At 41.1% G+C, this 19,004-nt stretch overlaps 2 protein-coding genes across 4 annotated transcripts; both read left to right on the forward strand.

Moving 5' to 3' along the window:
* Positions 1-1,800: 1,800 nt before the first annotated feature.
* LOC125299733 (gap junction Cx32.2 protein-like) lies at positions 1,801-18,244 on the forward strand. 3 transcript variants are annotated; one of them, XM_048251143.1, is made up of 2 exons: positions 1,801-1,817; positions 16,853-18,244. In XM_048251143.1, the coding sequence occupies exon 2, from the start codon at positions 16,858-16,860 to the stop codon at positions 17,650-17,652; it is 795 nt and encodes a 264-aa protein (XP_048107100.1). In that variant the 5' UTR covers positions 1,801-1,817; positions 16,853-16,857; the 3' UTR covers positions 17,653-18,244. The 3 variants fall into 3 exon arrangements, with proteins under 3 accessions (XP_048107100.1, XP_048107099.1, XP_048107101.1); XM_048251142.1 differs by lacking the exon at positions 1,801-1,817 and adding an exon at positions 13,763-14,114; XM_048251144.1 differs by lacking the exon at positions 1,801-1,817 and adding an exon at positions 14,587-14,684.
* Positions 3,626-4,580, forward strand: LOC125299735 (gap junction Cx32.2 protein-like). Its single transcript, XM_048251145.1, has one exon. It carries the CDS (start codon positions 3,626-3,628, stop codon positions 4,331-4,333), a length of 708 nt encoding a protein of 235 aa, XP_048107102.1. The 3' UTR covers positions 4,334-4,580.
* Positions 18,245-19,004: the final 760 nt, after the last annotated feature.

Here is a 19,004-nt window from a genome sequence, read left to right on the forward strand (position 1 = left end):
TAATTTCATAGCTGAAGAGATTTTGCAAAGTCAATGTATAAACTGTGGCTAATAGTTGGGAAATTACGGTAACTGGCATTCTTCCACCACGAAATCCTTTACGAAAGGAAACAACCACTCACGCCAGTAGCTGGGATTCAGGCCACTAGCCACGCCACGCCGGTAACAAACAAACTTAGATCAAAAGGAATGTAAGTAACGCAACAAACACAAAAGAAACAAACTGTGTGCACTCAGCTGTAACTAATATGTGGAACGTAACAAGCATGTGAAAATCTTAAATACAGTTGGATGTGTTTGAACGAAAATAACCTTGTGTTTTCTGTTCTTTAGTATAGATATGAAGTTATTGTTAACTGAATGGAACGAACTAAGATGCAATGAATGATGGTAATGAATAGTTAGCTTTAAATGTGCATAAACAGAAAACAACTCAAATATGCATAAATAAAGATGTGCGGGTATGCGGTGAGTGTAGGCTAGGCTACTCGCCGCCGTTAGTATTTCAATGTGCGGCTGCAGAGTCGGCCGTCACATTCATTAATGGCTCATACACACAGTTGCATGCGTTGCAGTGCTGGAGACGCATCCCATTCACTTTACATGGGCTTACGTCATCCGTTGCCAAACTGAATTGTGAGACCGTTGCGTCGCGTTGCTCCCGTCACTCGCGTTGAGAAGTTGTTGCTGCACCGACGGACGGCACCGGCCAATCAAGCCAATCGACGGACGGCACCAGCCAATCAAATTACGGTTATACTTCAAGTCATTAGCGTAGCTATCGTCGGGAACACCCACTGGCATGCGTTGACAGAACGCAACTGTGTGTAGAAGCCCTTACACATCTCTCGGGGTGGTCTGCATTGACAGAATATACTCTTGAGTAAAATGTACCTATTTGGCATCTACTTTTATCACAACTATGTTTCAGTCACTTTCGGTTGTAAAAAAAAAATGTAAAATGTAAATGTAAATCAGGTTTATAGGCCAATTATACTTGCGTATACAAGGAATTTGGTCTCTGCATTTATCCCATCCGTAAATTAGTGAACACACAGAGCACACAGTGAACACAAGTGAGGTGAAGCACACACTAACCCGGAGCAGTGAGCTGCCTTGCTACAGAGGCACTCAGGGAGCAGTGAGGGGTTTGGGTACCTTGCTCAAGGGCAAAGGCTCAGAGCTACGAGCCACACCCAGCACCTGCTTCACGCATGGGGCTGGGTGTGACTCGTATAACTGCTTAATAGTGCCCAAGCGCCCGGAGTCAAAGCAGGCTTTATGTGTACACTAATTTACGGATGGGATAAATGCAGAGACCAAATTCCTATACGCAAGTATACTTGGCCTAGAAACCTGATTTACACACACACACACACACACACACACACACCCCCTCACACAAAAGTATGCATTGTGTTTTGGTGGCAATACGTTGTTGAGTGTGTTTGAATTTCCTTCCTTGTAGAATCCACAGTAGGAAGAAGTTGATCTACAACTCTGTTTCCTTATGAGCAGCATACGATGGGATAAATGCCAAATTGCCATGCCAGAGACCAAATTCCTCATACACAAGTATACTTGGCCTAGAAACCTGATTTACACACACACACACACTCTCACACACAAGTATGCATGGTATGCATTGTTGAGTGTGTTTGGATTTCCTTCCTTGTAGAATCCCCCTGTTACCTCATTAGCAGCATATGTGATGTTGTAGCTATTTTTTTCTCACATACTGGAACTTCAAAATACATAGCCTTATGATTCTCTTGTTCAGTTCTGCACTGGACTTGAATTAAGAACCTCGGGCACAGGTAACACACATATGATTTTCACCTATTGGTTATCATGTGGTTAATTGAAAGCTCTGTCAGTCACTTTGAATAAGCTAAATGACTAAATGTAAATTGAACTTTTGATGATCAAATGATCACATGAACTTTTGCATACGGTTCTATTTGGCAGGGGCCAAATTGTATATGTTTTTAGTATTTAAATAATTTATGAGTCTGTGAAAAAATAATGACAGTTTTTTTTGTTCTACTTACAATCCCTTTTCACTTAACAAAACCCATATCTATTAAGTTTTGCTAAAAAGACCACTGGTCATGGTCAGAGTCTGTTAACGCACCTTGAATAGAGACAAGGGTTTGTAAAGTAGTGAGAGGGTAATAAGTGAACCTCTGTACAACACTAGGCACTTAATTATAAAACCATACTGAAGTGAGTGACTAACAAGTTATGCACCCTTACATCAGAAGTCTTTGAAGAGATTTGAAAGAGATTTTTGAAACAATACAGTCTCACACCAACTCATTTCTAAAGACAAGTCACAGATTTTTATAGTCACAGACTTTGATTTTGCAACAACTAGGAATCTTGCAGGGTTCTGGTTCAAATTATTTACCATCATACACTAGATATCAACAGGAACTCATATGGAAGCCTACTCATATTAAAGTCATATTTTAGTGTTTTTGCAGCCTTCTTTTCATGTGTGACATCTCTATCCGATATAGTGTTGTTCCATCATGTGGAATAGCCGACTAATAATTTATAAGAAACAAAATAACAAATAATCATATAGATACAGCTGTAACCTACTTAGATAGATAGATAGATAGATAGATAGATAGATAGATGGATACTCTAGATACTTTATTGATCCCCAAGAGGAAATTCAAGCCAAGGGGAAATTCAACTTTGCCCATACCTTTCCCTAAAGGTTCCCTAATAGTTGCACAAAACTATACCTTTAGGGAACGTTCCCTGATGGTCGTATTAAGGATAATTTGTATCCATTAGGGAACGTTCCAAGTTAAAATATTATATATTTTATATAAAATAATAATATATATTATATATAATATTTTTATCCATTAGGGAACGTTCCCAGTTAAAATATTACTATTGTACGTTTCCCTCCCAAACTCAAAATGCTTCCAACGCGTTCAATGGTCTAGTATGACGTCCACTGGAGGAGCATTGCGAATATCAGAGCTGATTTCAAGAGCATTAGCATTATTCTCGGGATTTCGCAAGACTGACAGGGGTCAAAACTCAAGGTTCAACCCCAGCAGGTGATTAGTCGTGTTGACGTTGTGCTGGAGGAAAGATTTGGTTTCAGCTCAAGGTAAGAAAAATAAATATGAGTTGAGTTGCAAAAAAATATGAGTTGCCTTATTCACTGACAATTGATGCTTGTTGGTTTCTACAATTAGGGGCAATCATGTTGTGATTACTTTCCAAAGACAAGTTTTATGATTATTTTGGTTTTGTTGCACCATCACAGTATCTGTTTTTTTATTATTATATACTGGAGCCACATGGACTATCAGCAAATGTGGCTTTGTAAATGTTGTCGATCTTCAATTTAAACAAGTAAACAGGATTTGATTGTTGCTTTTTTGTTCTCAATTTTTCTATAAGAATGGATAGATGTAATTCTTCAGACGATTGTTTGCTGTAGAATCTCCCTTCCTGTTATCTGTCATTAATGCTGGAATATTAACACACACAAAGAGTAGGACATAGGAACAACTCTGTCAGCTACATTTGTTTACCCACTAATATCTTCCTGTTTTGTTTGTTTTTAAATAGGAGAAATTTTACATCATAGAAAATGGGGGATTTAGAATTCCTTTCAAAGCTGCTGAAAAAAGTCAATGACCACTCCACAGCCATTGGAAAAGTATGGATGACCGTCCTATTTTTGTTCCGAATCATGGTTCTGGGTGCCGGGGCAGAAAAAGTGTGGGAGGATGAACATTCTAGTTTAGAGTGCAACACACAGCAACCTGGTTGCGAGCAGGTGTGCTACGACTGGCAGTTCCCCATCTCCCACATTCGGTTCTGGGTGTTGCAGATCATCTTCGTCTCCACGCCAACCCTGATGTACCTCGGCCACGCCATGCACATCATCTCCAAGGAGCAGCATAGGCAGACATCAAAGTACATCAAGGGCAAAGGCCATGTGAGAATCAAGGGCCAGCTCCTGGTCAGCTACCTGGCACAACTCTTCTTCAAGATCCTCCTGGAGATCGGCTTCATTGTGGGCCAGTACTACCTCTACGGCTTCGTCATGGTGCCCATGTTCTCCTGCTCCCAGTCGCCCTGCCCCTTCACAGTGCCCTGCTACATGTCGCGACCCACCGAGAAGACCATCTTCATCATCTTCATGCTGGGCGTGGCCTGCGTGTCCCTGCTGCTCAGTGTGCTCGAGCTCTTCTACCTCATCTACTCCAAAATGCTACGCAGCAGTGGCGGTGACAGCCAGAGTCTAGGCGGCAGCCAGAACAGGGCAACAGAGGATTCGAGGCGGCTTCAATGAAACTGATGTGACCATCACAGGTCCATGTGTTTCTGTTAAATTGCCCTGAAAAGCCACATAGGAAATATTTGCAACAAGACAATATCTGGCAATTTTTACGTGTTCACTTTCAGCAGAAATGTTATTTTTTGTCTTGGGCCACATGATATTGATGAGATAGTGGGTATGAGAGTATAACTGTTGATCTTGTGTTAACAAAACCTTGTATTGTTGATTGTTGCCTGTTGTAAATCAAATTGATCATGTAAGGTAACATTTTTGTCCAGTATTTGTATATAAATCAGACAAAGTTATATGTAATACATTATTTTTAGATAGATATTGTTTACATTTAGGTAGATAGGTATAGGTACAGTTACTGTATAAATACTGTACCGGTATGGGTCAATAACGTAACATGCAGATTTCTGTGTCCGAGTCTATTACTTTGGTTTAAAATAATTTGAAATGATAACAAGCATCATTATTATGTTATAAAATATAACATAATAATAATATTGGAATAATGCTCAAAGGAAAAGTGTACTGTACATCATCTGAATGATTTCCCTTTGAGAAATAAAAAGATATTAAAAAAATTAGATATATTTCATATTTTGTCATCTCAAGCCCTGAAAATGTCGCAACCGTCTGAGCAAATTAGCAATATGTGAAAAGTATTCATGCAGAATTTAAAAGGTAAGGAAATAAAACATAAATATGGGGTCAACTTTTGGTAACGCTTTAGAATAACATGTGCTTATTAGGTATTAAAAGTGCATAATAAGCAGTTAACAATTCATTACTAACAGATAGTTAACTGTTGTTATCCTGTAATAACATTAACTAACTGTTAACATGCAGCTTGTAAGTGTTAATAAGCAGCCTTTTAAGTTACTTACAAGCATATTTGTTAACAGTTGTAAGTGTTAACAAGCAGCTTGTTAATGCTTGTTAATGGTGTATAAGACAAAGAGGTGTATAACTAATACGCTTATAAGACCTTTCTTACCTATTTGTAGTACATTTTGCAGCCCCCCAATCTAAAGCGAGGACCATGTAGTCTATAGTTCCAACAAGCCCAACCTTCTATCTCTCTATATACGGTATCTCTCCATCTAGCTTGGTTTAGCTGTGAGAAAAACACCTTCAAAATAATAATGTGTTAAGCACTGTAGACACTCTCAGGTATACTTACCAAAAAATAAAGAAGTGTGTTTTTTTTTAGAAACTTTTGGTTGTACCGAACTTCTATAAATGTTACTCAACCGTTAAGACTTGTTTAAACACAGTCTTCCAACTTAAAAAAAAAAATGCATTTTGTCCATTTGTAAAGATCAGTGGCGTAACTATAGTAGGTGCAGCAAGTGCAGTCGCACCAGGGCCCGTGACCTCCCGGGGCCCGTGGCTACCCCCGCCCTGCCTCCTTTTTTTTTTTTAGAACTTTAGAATGTTGCACGGAGAGTGAAGCGTTGACGATCTATTTGACGATCTATCGGAAGATGAGCGCTTAACCGATGCAGAGAGATACTTCAAACTGCAGGTATTTAATGCAACATATGGACATCATAATCAGTCAGCTCTCCCAAAGATTTGCAAGTATGCGGGAAACTTGTCATGTGTTTGAGTCTTTACGTCCTATGACCCTTCAACTCGCAGGTGATGATGAACTGCTTGAAAAGGCAAGACGTTTGTCAGACCATTATAGCAGGGACATTGCACCGACATTCCCAACACAACTCCTTTCATTCAGGTCTTGCTTTAAAGCAGAGATTTCACAGAAGTCATCTATTTTTCAACTTGCCAAAATGCTGGTGGTAGATTATGACAGTGTTACATCCAAATTCGGGGAAATGTGTACTCATGTTGTTTCTGACATTGCCTGTGACTGTGGCAACAGCTAAGCGATCTTTTTCCAAACTCAAACTTATTAAGACCTATACCTAAGGAGCAGCATAGGGCAGGAGAGGCTCCGTTGGTTAGCTGTCCTGTCCATTGAAAATACGAGAGCCAGAGCATTAAATATTGGGAACATCGTTGACGATTTTGCACAACGAAAGGCTCGTAAGATGGCCTTCTTCTAATGGCCTAATTCACGCATATTGGGGATTGTATGCATATGAATGATTTTATTTGGTTTCTGGACGGTTAAATAAGTTAGGCTACATTAAGTTTTGTTTCTGCGCAGTGCGAGTTTATAAGCAAGCAATCTACGCTTGCAGTTTCAGCAGAGGGTTGAGAGGTGTGTTTTTTATTTGAAATTGTAATCTGTAACTACTAAACTACTTCGGTGCCTCAGGCCCTTTGCATAAACAATTGAAGTCACCCTTAATGTGTATTGCATGTATCAGAGCTAATTCATCCTGGGCCAAAGTTCGCCGGTGGGGGGCCCCCGTGTTGCGCTCTCGCACCTGGGCCCACCATTGGTTTGTTACGCCACTGGTAAAGATGACCCATATTAGGCAGTTTATTCCAATTATTGTATGAACATTCAGAAATGATCCTCATGCTGAACTGTGTAAGGTTGTATGTCTTGTGGATCTTTGAAAAATATTTCAAATTTGAGCTCCGTTGTGAAGCCTGGTCACCAATCCGCCTAAACATTCTTAAATAAATCAAAACCTCCAAGTGAATCAGTATTGTATATATAGAAAATATACACAATTTCCTAGCGTCATTGATACCAGACCCTTCTCAATTGAGATTATTATTATTATTATTATTATTATTATTATTATATTTTATTTTTAATTTCTGTGAGTAATCATGATTAGGTACCAGGAAGTACGTAAGGGAAAAACAACATCAATGAAAAAAGGAACAATTTCAGAATTTTATCAAAACAGAATTTCATCTCTTAAAATAACTGACAAAATGATGATACAGATGGCAAAGAAGTAAGTTTCACTAGAGAACATTTGTTTTCATACATGGCATTAAAATACAAAGCTTTGCATGAAATTGCTGAAACATTGCAGAAGCATTCAAGTTTTCGTCTAAAACCTTGCAAGCATTAACAACGGTTACTAATTGGCACTGATTGATGCTTGCTGAACAGTTAACTGTTGTCTGTTGGTAATATCTGTGATGTTGTGCTATGATGGCTTTTCTTACATTATTTGTTTGCTGGGTGTTTGTTGTAGGGCTTTCACAATATTAAGAATATGATTATAATGACAAAATATATCACAATATATGATACATGATTTATTTATATTTTACTCTGCTGTTGTAAAAAGCAAACTTCTTGTGACTTGTCCCCCCTGTACATTTTTGTTGAGAAGCTGAAGGATTAACAACTATCTCCAAACAGCTATACTGTATCTACTGATAAGGTGATGTTTCACTATTCTCGCGAGATTTGTCTGGCCACCGTTCTTGAAGTTGCATGGCTGGTTTGGTAGCGACTCGCTGCTGTAGCTATGCTGGCTGAACGATTCGCCTTTCGTTTCGTTTACCATCAAATTGGCTTTGTAAAGGTTAAATGAAGGTGAAAATCTTGCATAGTGTACCTTTAAAGTAAATATCAATTTTATTCTACAATTTATCTCTCTTCAAAACATATAATTTTTCAGTACAACTTCTAGTCAGCCAGATGAGCCAGATGTCTATTTTGGGCTGATCGGTGCTAACTGAGGGCATCAAACTTTATTGTTATTTTCTGATAGCTATGTGTGTCTAAATCAAAAATGTATGATGGACATCTAAGACTCACAGCTGAAGCTTAGTAGAGCAACTCAATATTGAGTTAATGTATGACAAAAAAAACCTAAAATGTATGCCCAATGTATTATGCATGGGCAGAAAAGTTATGATGAGGGTGGGAAATGTCAAAACCCATGTTAGTTCACATCTTGAGGGTATATGCTTTCAGACAATATACTGTATGATTTAGGTGGTTGAATAATTTTTTCCTAAATGGCACAGCCCAAAAGGTATTACACCCAATTTACCTATACCGAATGTATTATTCATGGGCAGCATACTAAGGATATGGGACATGTCTCATGTAATGTTCGATCCCATCCTTTGGGTATAAGCTTTCAGAAAATATATGGTTTATATGGATGAATCATCAAATCTTCAGCTGTGAGTTTGGAAAGAGAACGTTTTTGTCATGTGGGGGCATAGACAAACAAAATAAAACAGGTTTGGCTTGGTGCCCTCTCGTGGCACCGACTTCTGATAGATACTTTAGATAGATACTTTATTGATCCCAAATTCAAGGTCTCAGTAGCATACAGACATCACACACAACATGCACTGGCTCTGCGCTGGCTCACGGACTGTCCCACTTTGTTTGTCTATATGTGTGTGTGTGCTAGCCTGGCTAACGTCAGACCTCATCTCATTGAGATTGGGTCTGGGAAATAGACATTCATTTTCTTGTATTTGAAACCTGGTTTACGAATGCCCAGAGCCGTTGATTGGGCGCTACGAATGTCTATCAAATGCGTCTGTACATACTGTAGCTCATAACGGCTTCGATGTGTCGTTATCGTCTTGCTGCCCTCCCTCCGTTCTGTGTTTGGTTCCTTCGTTGAGGTGAAAACGAAGTCCATAGAATTCAGGCTGCCTAGCAGCGTGAATAAAATCGCGCGTAAGGCAGCATGGGAAAACCCAGGCTATGTGTGTGCAGTGGTTAAAGTGGTATTTGGCAGGTGGGGGAACCCTGAAATCCAGTGTCTGCAATGGGGGAAAATGACTCACCATTGGGCAACATATTGAGTATTGTGGTGTATCAATACTATCGTGGTGTATCAATACATGCTCCCCTATACGGAAATTCTGTATATTTTAACATTTAAATGTATCAATCTGGTGCACTTTAAAAAAATTAATTCAGAGGATATATTTGCTATTTTTTATCTATGGATGGAAATATTTGTGCTGTAGCCAAAACTGTTTTGCACACACAGGTGGAATAAGTATGATGATGATAGCCTACAGCAATGAGTTTACAATTACAAATCATATTTGCAGAGTTTCACAGTTCAGAAATGGTCAAAAGCAGGGCTTTGAACCAGAATTATTTCCCAATTGGTTCGTTCTGAACAGTATTTTAACGTTTTCGGTTAAACCCTAAAATTGACGTTCCTGAACCGGTTTGAACAAAAAATAAAGTTCCCGAACCGGTTAATAACGTTCCATGTCAGCTGCAGGACATACAAATAAGTAGGCATTAGGACATGCCTACATTTTTTTCAGTATTATAGCCTACATGAATTAAGACAAGGAAAATTTCTGCCATGTTGTTTATTGGCAAACACCTGAACACGTACCCATTATACTTTTTACATAGCTCAATTGGTGCAAATGACCAATCACCAAGCATTACAGAAGCATCACTGTAGTTCCGGGTGTAAGTGGCAAACACGCTTGCCTTTATTGGCCTACAGGCTATTGCTTGTGCTAACACACAAAGATTATATTTACCTATTGCGTCTGCCAGTGCCTATTTATCTAATCACACACTTAAGTCGCCGACATTTGCTAGGTCATTAGGTGTTAACTGTAGGCTAGGCTATATTTTGTAAAAGGTTTAATGACAATAATGTCCTAATGTAATGTTAAGACAACTTTTCATTAATGGTTCATCAAGCTTACTCATAAACACTCGTTGCGTCTAGGCAACAGGTAGAGATATTCTAATGACATGTATGACCATACAACCAGTCAAGCATTTGTTGTAAAATATTGAAATTATGGGAAGTTTACATAGCTTAGGCTGAACTGTATGTTTCTTTTGTCCCCCATGCCTGTTTTATTCGTCCCAATCAGGAGGGATAAATCAAACATTGCGCACGTTCCACTTTTGCCAATAATTCCTGAACGCAGGGCTGGACTGGCCATCTGGCATACTTTTTTTTTCTTTCGTTTTTGGCCGAGCCGGTCTTTCTAAAGTTAATTTTTCATAGTAGCGTGTGACAACAAAATCATGCCTGTGTTCTGTTCCCAGAGCTTTCTCTCTCTATGATTTGCAGCGTTTCTCAAATTATGAGCCTCCTCGACAAGTAGATTGCTGGTCTACAGAGCCATGTATTTAAAATACAAAATAGTATGTTGTCATTTGTATTTTATTTAGTTGGAAAAAAATTGGCATCATATTTTGTATCAAAATACCTTATAGGTTTGTAGTTTAAAAATACTGCCAAATATATTTTTGGTAAAACCAATAACCCTATTTGGTGATATGATTATAAAAGTGCAAAACAATGAATGCAGCACTGGTGCTGACTTGAAATTTGCCCAGAGTTGTTGTGAATATTGAGATCCAGGCAGATAAGTAACATGTAGGTTGCTCACACACACAATACACTCCCTCATACCAAACTCAAGTTTCTTGAGAACTTAAGTCAATTAATTCGAACACATGGAACCATGTGGTTGCCCTGCAACAAGTTGCCTCATGTATTGCCTAAAGCAAAATGTTGAACTTTTATTTAATTAATAATTTGCCCAGATTTGCTCACACACACAATACACTCCTTCATACCAGCCTCAAGTTTCTTGAAAATTTAATGATCAGTTTCTTGAGAACTTTAATCATTCAATCGGAACACATGGAACTAGTTATGTGGTTGCTCTGCAACAATGTTCAATCTGGGCATGCATTGACGATGTCAGAGACTTGTCTCCACTTTGTATCGCTTGACAAGTTCAGTTGTGACTTTTTGAGTGCATCTCTGTTTAGGCTATAAGATGTAACAGGCAGGTCAGCATAGTTGATCTGTTGACTGTTTGCAGGTTATGGCATGTCTCGTAGGCAGAGAAAAACCGAAAAACTCAAACACTGTCCACTTAATTAACAGAGTTAGTGTACTGATGAAGGAATAGATTAGATAGATATGGAAGGTTTGCAAAGTGATATCATGCTCCTTTTAAAGAGTATTTTTAGTATTTTCCAAATAGAAAAATATAGTTGATTTTGATACATGGTGTGGCTATGCATTTTATAGTTTAGGGATATTTTATTTTAAAATACATTGATGTGTTTTTGCTCATCCCTGCCAACAGCTAGAGAAGCCAGGCAGCTACAGTGCTACACTCTGTTGGCTGCAGTGCTACCTAGGGCTTGCCCTGATGCAGGGTACTGTCAAGTAGTGAAGTGATATGCAGGTAGCCAATGTTTAAGTCACCTAGCTGAGTTAGACAGAAGGCGAGCCCTGCTTGCTCTGTTAAGGTATTTCTGTGTCTCCCAAACTGCGTTAAAATGGTATGTTTAACAGCACCCCTGGACCCTCATAGGCCAATATGATCCTCAATATTAATCAAAATAGTAATAATAACAATAATATCAATAGAATGATAAATAATAAAGAAATAAACAAATATACAAAAAAAGCAGGTCAAATTATTTTAACAGCTACAAAAATAGATGGCCATAGATAGTATAAGTTATTGTGGGGGAAAATGTCTTGGATGAGTATATTTGCAATATACATAAGACAGAGAGAGAGAGAGAGAGAGAGAGGCAATTAAATTATGACAGATAATGTAAAAATGAAATTTGCATTTATATTGTGGAACTGTTAACCAACATACAATTGTACCAACATACAAAAAACAAGTAGGCCTAACCTACAAACATGGGGCAATGCACAAAAAAAATCAACCATGAAATATTATATCATTACCATCAATGAATTACTTAAACTAAGGCTTGAAAAAAAACTGTCAGTGGTACCCAGGTCAGCCTAAAATGTGCAACTCCCGAACTCATGAAACATTGTAGCCTAGAGTTTGGCGCGCACGCACACAGCCACATCATGATACATTGTTAACACACAGCCCTAGCCTAGTGTAAGGGTCCTGTCATGTTTTGTTTTCCCTGTTTAGTGTTTTCCTTCATGTCTTCATCTCTTGTTTATTTCCTGTGTCCTGTTCCATGTGTTTGTTTGTTTTGCCATGTGTTTCTGTTCCCTGTGCCCGTGTCTCCGCCCCTCACCTGATCCGCATTAGTCTGTTAATTATGGTTTCCACCTGTCTTGTTTTACCTTGTTCCTTGTCCACCTGTGCCCTGTTACCCCTGTGTATTTAAACAAAAACTCTCCAGTCCCAGCTCCCCAACGCCCTGGGCCTGCAGTTCTTCCGGTAGCTCCAGTCACGATTCCAGCTCCCTCTCTAGCCCCGAGTCGTACTCCTGTGCCGGCTCCCGCTCCAGTCCCTATTCCCGCTCCAGTCCCTATTCCGGCTCCAGTCCCGAGTGAGGCTCCTGCTCTGACTCCTACACCGGCTCAAGCTCCAGTCGCGAGTTCGACTCCGGCTCCTGCTCCCGCTCCGGATCAGACTCGGGCTCCAGATCCAGCTCCGACACGGGCTCCCGATCCAGCTCCGACTCAGGCTTCGGCTCTGACCGGTCATCCATCAGGCTGTCCGCCTGACCCGCCGTCTCTGACCGGCCGTCCGCCTGACCCGCAGTCTCTGATCGGCCGCCCAACGGGTCGTCCACCTGATCCTCCGTCCCTGGCCAACTGTCCGCCTGACCCTCCGTCTCTGATCGGCCGCCCGCCTGACCCCCTGTCTCTGACCGGCCGTCCACCCGGCCGTCCGCCTGACCCTCTGTCCCTGTCCGGCCGTCCACCCGGCCGCCCGCCTGACCAGACAGGCCTGACCGGGCGTCCACCGGGTCGTCCACCTGATCCTCCGTCCCTGGTCAACCATCCGCCTGACCCTCCGTCTCTAACCGGCCGTCTGCCTGACCCTCTGTCCCTGTCCGGCCGTTCCACTCGGCCGCCCGCCTGACCCTCCTGCCGTTAGCCCCCTCCGCCCACCCTGTTTGGACCTTTTTTTGTTTGGGCCGTCTGGAATCCGGCCCTTTGAGGGGGGTTAATGTAAGGGTCCTGTCGTGTTTTGTTTTCCCTGTTTGTTTTCCTTCATGTCTTCATCTCTTGTTCATTTCCTGTGTCCTGTTCCATGTGTTTCTTTGTTTGTTTTGCCATGTGTTTCTGTTCCCTGTGCCCGTGTCTCCGCCCCTCACCTGATCCGCATTAGTCTGTTAATTATGGTTTCTGTCTGTCTTGTTTTACCTTGTTCCTTGTCCACCTGTTACCCCTGTGTATTTAAACCCTCTGTCTCCCCTCAGTCTTCGTCGGTTATTAGTCTATGTTTAAAATAAAGATTCTTGCAACTCTGAAGATTGCCTTGCCGTACTTTGCCCTACGTTTGGGTCAAGCCCTTGAAACTGTGACGCCTAACCTGGCCTTGGCCTGTCTACGTACTTCCGGTCGATTTCTTTTCCCTACAGTACTCTGTCTGGAATAGGTTGATTCACGCTCGTTTACTTCGGCAGTTGGGCAGCCGACCAACCAGCGAACAGTGGGCGTCCCTGAGAGCGATTACGTAGCCTACCCAGGCATGGTGTTTCAATTACTACGTCCCCGCCCCTGAAGCAGATTGCTTGGAATACATCAACGTAGGGAGCGAAAATGACTTATACTTATGAAATCTTTGAGCAAATGTAAATAATAGTTTAGCCTATTAACAGGAGTCACGAACAAAGTCACAGTGGAGTAGGATGTTATTTCGTCAGCTAAACTTTACTCATAGATTTTGTCACTAAAGGCTGCGAACGTACCCGAGTCAAACTGTAGTTTAGTAGGCTACATGGTCGGGTCAAAATCGCTATTTTTCAAACACTAAGAAGGCTCGACATAACTTGAAACTTTGATCAAAGCATCATCAGTGTCTCTGCATATGAACTTGAGCATTAAGAACATTGTTCGTGTACACATAGTTTACTAAAAAGAAAGATTTTGGACAACTCACTCCTTGCAAGATGGCAGCGAGCAGAAAAAACAAGGTGAGTTGTTCAAAACCTCTTTTAGTAAACTTTGTGTACACCAACAATGTTCTCAATGCTCGAGTTGATACTTCGATCAAAGTCTCATGTTGTGTCGAGCCTTCATAGTATTTGAAAAATAGCGATTTTGACGCGATTGTATCAACAAAGTAGTAGCCCTATAGGAATTCCATTCAAAAGGTCATTTCACCCGAAAACGACAACGCATACAAGCTTAACAGTGGCGCTTTGGACGTACTTATGCATTTATATGAAAGTTTGACTTGGGTACATTCACAAAACACTATATGATGCATTTTGGCGAGAGTTACGCAGATGAAACGTGTGATTGTTTGCTGATAAGATGCACCCGTGCTTGTTATGGGCGTGCTGCAGAGAAACTTCTCTGTATGACGAAACGCCGGTTGTTAGTGATTGGTTTAAAGCGGTTCAAAGGAACTCCAATGATTTTAAACCTGTGCCCTCCCACCCGGAAATAAACGAACGCCTATGGATCTAGGCCAGACTCTCTGCAAAGTCATCCTCGTTTTGAAAAAAGTGGACAAGGCGTCTGCAGGAATGAATGCGATGGTACACACACACACACACCTAACTTTCAACGCTTTGATAATATTTGTCCCGGTTAGGTTCCTGCATTGGTCAGTTAAAAAGTAGTCTACATAGTAGGCTAATGACATCCACATGCAATATCTTTAGAACAACAACGCCTAACAACGACCTATTTATTTGGACAACTTGTATAGCCCTATAAAGGCTAAAGTTACCTTTAGTTTTGTTCTAGCGAAGGCCACGCTCACATATGGCTTTAAACAGCGGTAATGCTAGCCATTTTGACAAGCACAATAATCTTGCCTACCTTGTGCTTGCGGCTTGCCCATTTGAAATAACTCCTCTCGCTTTGCTGTCTCCATCCTTTCTGTTTTCGTTGTTTAAAAAACGTGTTATATCCATGATGAGTCTCGAGTTAATGAATTAGCTCATAACATTGTGTGCTGATAACCAGCATAGATAGTAATAGAAAACAACAAGCTAGCCGACAACTTTTGTAGCATGCGTATTAGTAGGCTCTCCTGCTCAAACAAAAAGGTCTTGTGGCGTGCATAGTTCTGCATTAAGTTGATTTTGATAACGTGTTTACAAACTTACTTTACAGAAAATTGTAAATAGCCTACTGTCATGCAGTTAATGGAATACTGTGCAGAGTTGGGAAGTTATGGTAGCCTAGGCCTATTTGGTGTGAACACACACACACGGGCAATTCTCTCTCGAGTAGCCTGATGATAGCCTCACGTACAGTGCGTGCCCAGATGCGGCCGTGGTTTTGGCGCCTTACTGAGAACGTCTGGCTGCCGCTGTCTCTTTTTTCGAGCTCCGCTTTCATATTTCCTAATTGTCTCATGCGAAGCCATTGTTGTCTGTGATGGCATGCATTGATAAGGGGAAAGACAGGTGATGACAAGACATTTGTTTTCTTTTTTAAATGTCCCGCGCCGGGGCCCCCTAGTGGCCGGGGCCCGGGGCAGCAGCCCCTTTGCCCAATGCACAAACGCGGCCCTGAGTACAGCATAGCCCAGTGACAGACAACTTAGATAATTAACTTTAATATGTTTGGTTATTTGTATTTGCATTTTATTCAAATACAAAGAAATTTTATGTGAGAGTAAGGTATCTGTGTTTTTTGTCCTTCAATTGATGAGTATGGTGTTTGGTGCCTGGTTTCCCTAATGCATTTGTGCTAATTTCACATCTTGAGCCTGTTTATCTGGATGTTTTGCCTCATGCCACCCTTGAATTAATCAGTGCCTCACTAGTGCCACCCTTGTTAAAAATGTCAATCGCCACTGCACAAAAGAAACTTTTAATGATGGGTAAAAGAGCTCTAACAAGACCCTCACCCTAAATTGCTGCACATCGTCTGTGCTGTTCTATCTATAGAACATCTATTTATCTATAGAACATCTATTATCTATTTATAGAACATCTATTTCCATGTAATAACATGGCCTGATACTACATAGGCCAGTCGTTACTTCTATAATCATTGGGCAATGCTTTGGGCGAATGTTTTGTAGTTCACTAACGAAACAGGCATGAGAGGGGAGATTTCAACGTTTCAACAATGAAACAGAGTTTGCCATCATTGCGAGAAGTCTCCAAATTTGTCGCTAGTCGCTTGATGCCATTTTCTGTCGCAAGGGATGGCCAAAAGTCGCTAAATTGGCAACACTTTCCCAGTCCTCTTGTCACTGTGTGTTTATCTTTTGCGCCATGTACCGTTACGGACTAGTCCATTTCATTGTGAAAGTAAGGGGTTTATGTTTAGGGAAAGATAACCATGAACTAGACATTTTAACTACTACTTCAACGTTTCAACGTATTTCTTAAGAATATTAATGCATGCTTTTGAAGCGTTCATGATGATTTATGAAGGGGCTTTTTCTTTTTTTTTGAGTTTGGTTGGGGCCCCCCCTACTACAACCGCTGGTAGGGGGCCCCAAGCAGCCGCCTACCTATGCCTCTATGTTAAGACCGCCACTGTTAGAGACAGTAGGCTACAACCAATCCTACTAATCCAACTATTCCAGGGCATTTTGGCACATGGGGTCAAAATGAGAAGCCGTCAGAACTATGTTGTCAAACCTTGGCCTCCTCCACATATCTTTATGATAGTATATATTAAAGCTATTGCCTGCAGTTACTTCCCAACTTTCTCAAGACAATATTTGTCTGTTTTACAGACAACATGGGACAATTGGGATTCCTGTCTTCCTTGCTGGAAAAGGTGCAAACCCACTCCACTGTCATCGGGAAGGTGTGGTTGACTGTTCTGTTCCTTTTTCGGATCATGGTGCTGGGAGCCGGCATTGAGAAAGTTTGGGGCGATGAGCAGTCCAAGATGATCTGTAACACCAAACAGCCGGGTTGCAAAAACGTGTGCTACGACAGGGCCTTCCCCATCTCCCACCTTCGTCTCTGGGTGATGCAAATTATCTTCATCTCCACGCCAACCCTGATATACCTGGGTCACGTCATCCACGTCACACAGAAGGAGAAAAAGCTCAGGGAGAAACAGCAGAACAATGCAGAGAAGCAAGGGCTGAAGATGCCAAAGTACACAGACAACAAGGGCAAGGTCCACATCAAGGGCAGCCTCCTGGGCAGCTACATGACCAGCCTGGTGTTCAAGATGATCCTGGAGGTTGCGTTCATCGTGGGCCAGTACTACCTCTATGGCTTTGTGTTTGTACCCAAGATAGAGTGTGAAGGGGACCCGTGCCCCTACAAGGTGGAGTGCTTCATGTCGCGGCCCACAGAGAAGACCATCTTCATCATCTTTATGCTGGCGGTGTCCTGCGTGTCCCTGCTGCTGACCGTGGTGGAGATCGTCTACCTGATGTGCAAGTGTGTCAAGAAAAGCCCGCTAGAACCCCCAATCGAAACCCCACTAGTTCGATTACAGTGCAGGGAAAATTTAACACTCAACTTCAGTGGTCAAACAAGAAAACACAGACAGACAGACACACTAGTCACATACTGAGAAGACAGTGATTTATGTTGACTGTGATTTATGGTCTTGCTGCACTTAGCCGCTATCTCACAGGCAGACTTGACTCTACACCTTTTTCTGAGTTTTTATTGTACCTATGGGATCCTGTTTTTCTCTTAATTATGCTTGTTTGTATATGGACTTGTGGGAGAAAGATTTCATACTAAGATAATCCTTTAATTGTCTCCCAAAGGAGAAATTTGCAAACTACATACTAATGCAATCCTTTCTATGAGTGTATTAAGTGGTATGGACGCTATGTATTGCTGATTTTTGATGGTTCTGAAGCTCAACTGTTGGATTGTATGTCAATGCCATTAATCCTAATATAACATTGCCAATAGATTACCAACAGAATAGAATACTACATTTTCTAGACATGACAATTTATAAGGACTTGAATAGGCAGCTACATACTACCTTATTTAGAAAGATTGCCTCTCGCAATACCATCCCATGGCCTCTATTTTCCGACATGGCGCAAAGTGGGTTATTGTTTTACGCAAGAGAGAAAAAATGTGTGGCACTTGTCTGTCCCCTGTGGTTTCAAAATAAAAGTCTCTTAAACTATGGTCACTTACAATATGTAATATCACATACGTTATTCATGCATAATGTATTTTTGTGCATCATTGTATTTGTGTATCATTAGTACACATGTAATAAGAAGTACTTGTTACAATAGCCTACTTTGCCAAAGTGACCTCTCTCTTTGGGAAGGAAAAAGTGGCTATGGGGTGAAGTTTGGTACTCTTGACCAGACGTGGACTAAGTAGTTCAGTTAAAGTTATGTGTACATTCAGTGACTACGCTTATTGGCCTGTATATGGTGGTGTTGAGCGAAGGGTTGCTGGAAGGGGATATTGTCTCACACATACTCTTTCTTACAAAACGCACATACATACATCAACACACACATGCACACACACTCACATCCACAGGCACAGACACACGTATCCACATACAGTGGGCAGTGCTTCGACTTGGCCAGCTTCCCTCGCGGTCCGCGCGGTATCACGCAACTTTAATTTGTATTTTTCCAGTGACGCTGCAACGGCGCTGCAACAACCCAAACAACCGGCAGATGTCTCAAGTGAGCAGGGTGTCTCATAAAAAGAAATGGAGCCTGGAAACCCCTACACAGACTTAACTATGGACCCTTTCAAGAGAGTTCCATTATCAGCATCATAGTTGGCCCCACAAGACTTCCTTTTTAACATTCCATATGTCATCTTAATGCAGAGGAAGTAGATTGGGGCCCAAATAGAACGTTCAAGCATTGTTTTTGTTTTTATTGATGAAAGGGTCTATAGACTTTAGCAGACTGGTTTAGAAATAATTTA

The sequence above is a fragment of the Alosa alosa genome, chromosome 8 (genome assembly GCF_017589495.1).
Source record: "Alosa alosa isolate M-15738 ecotype Scorff River chromosome 8, AALO_Geno_1.1, whole genome shotgun sequence".
Taxonomy (NCBI): domain Eukaryota; kingdom Metazoa; phylum Chordata; class Actinopteri; order Clupeiformes; family Clupeidae; genus Alosa; species Alosa alosa.

Coding starts and splice junctions, on each gene's coding strand:
- LOC125299735 (XM_048251145.1), top strand. CDS start 3,626: ATGGGGGATTTAGAATTCCTTTCAAAGCTGCTGAAAAAAGTCAATGAC.
- LOC125299733 (XM_048251143.1), top strand. CDS start 16,858: ATGGGACAATTGGGATTCCTGTCTTCCTTGCTGGAAAAGGTGCAAACC.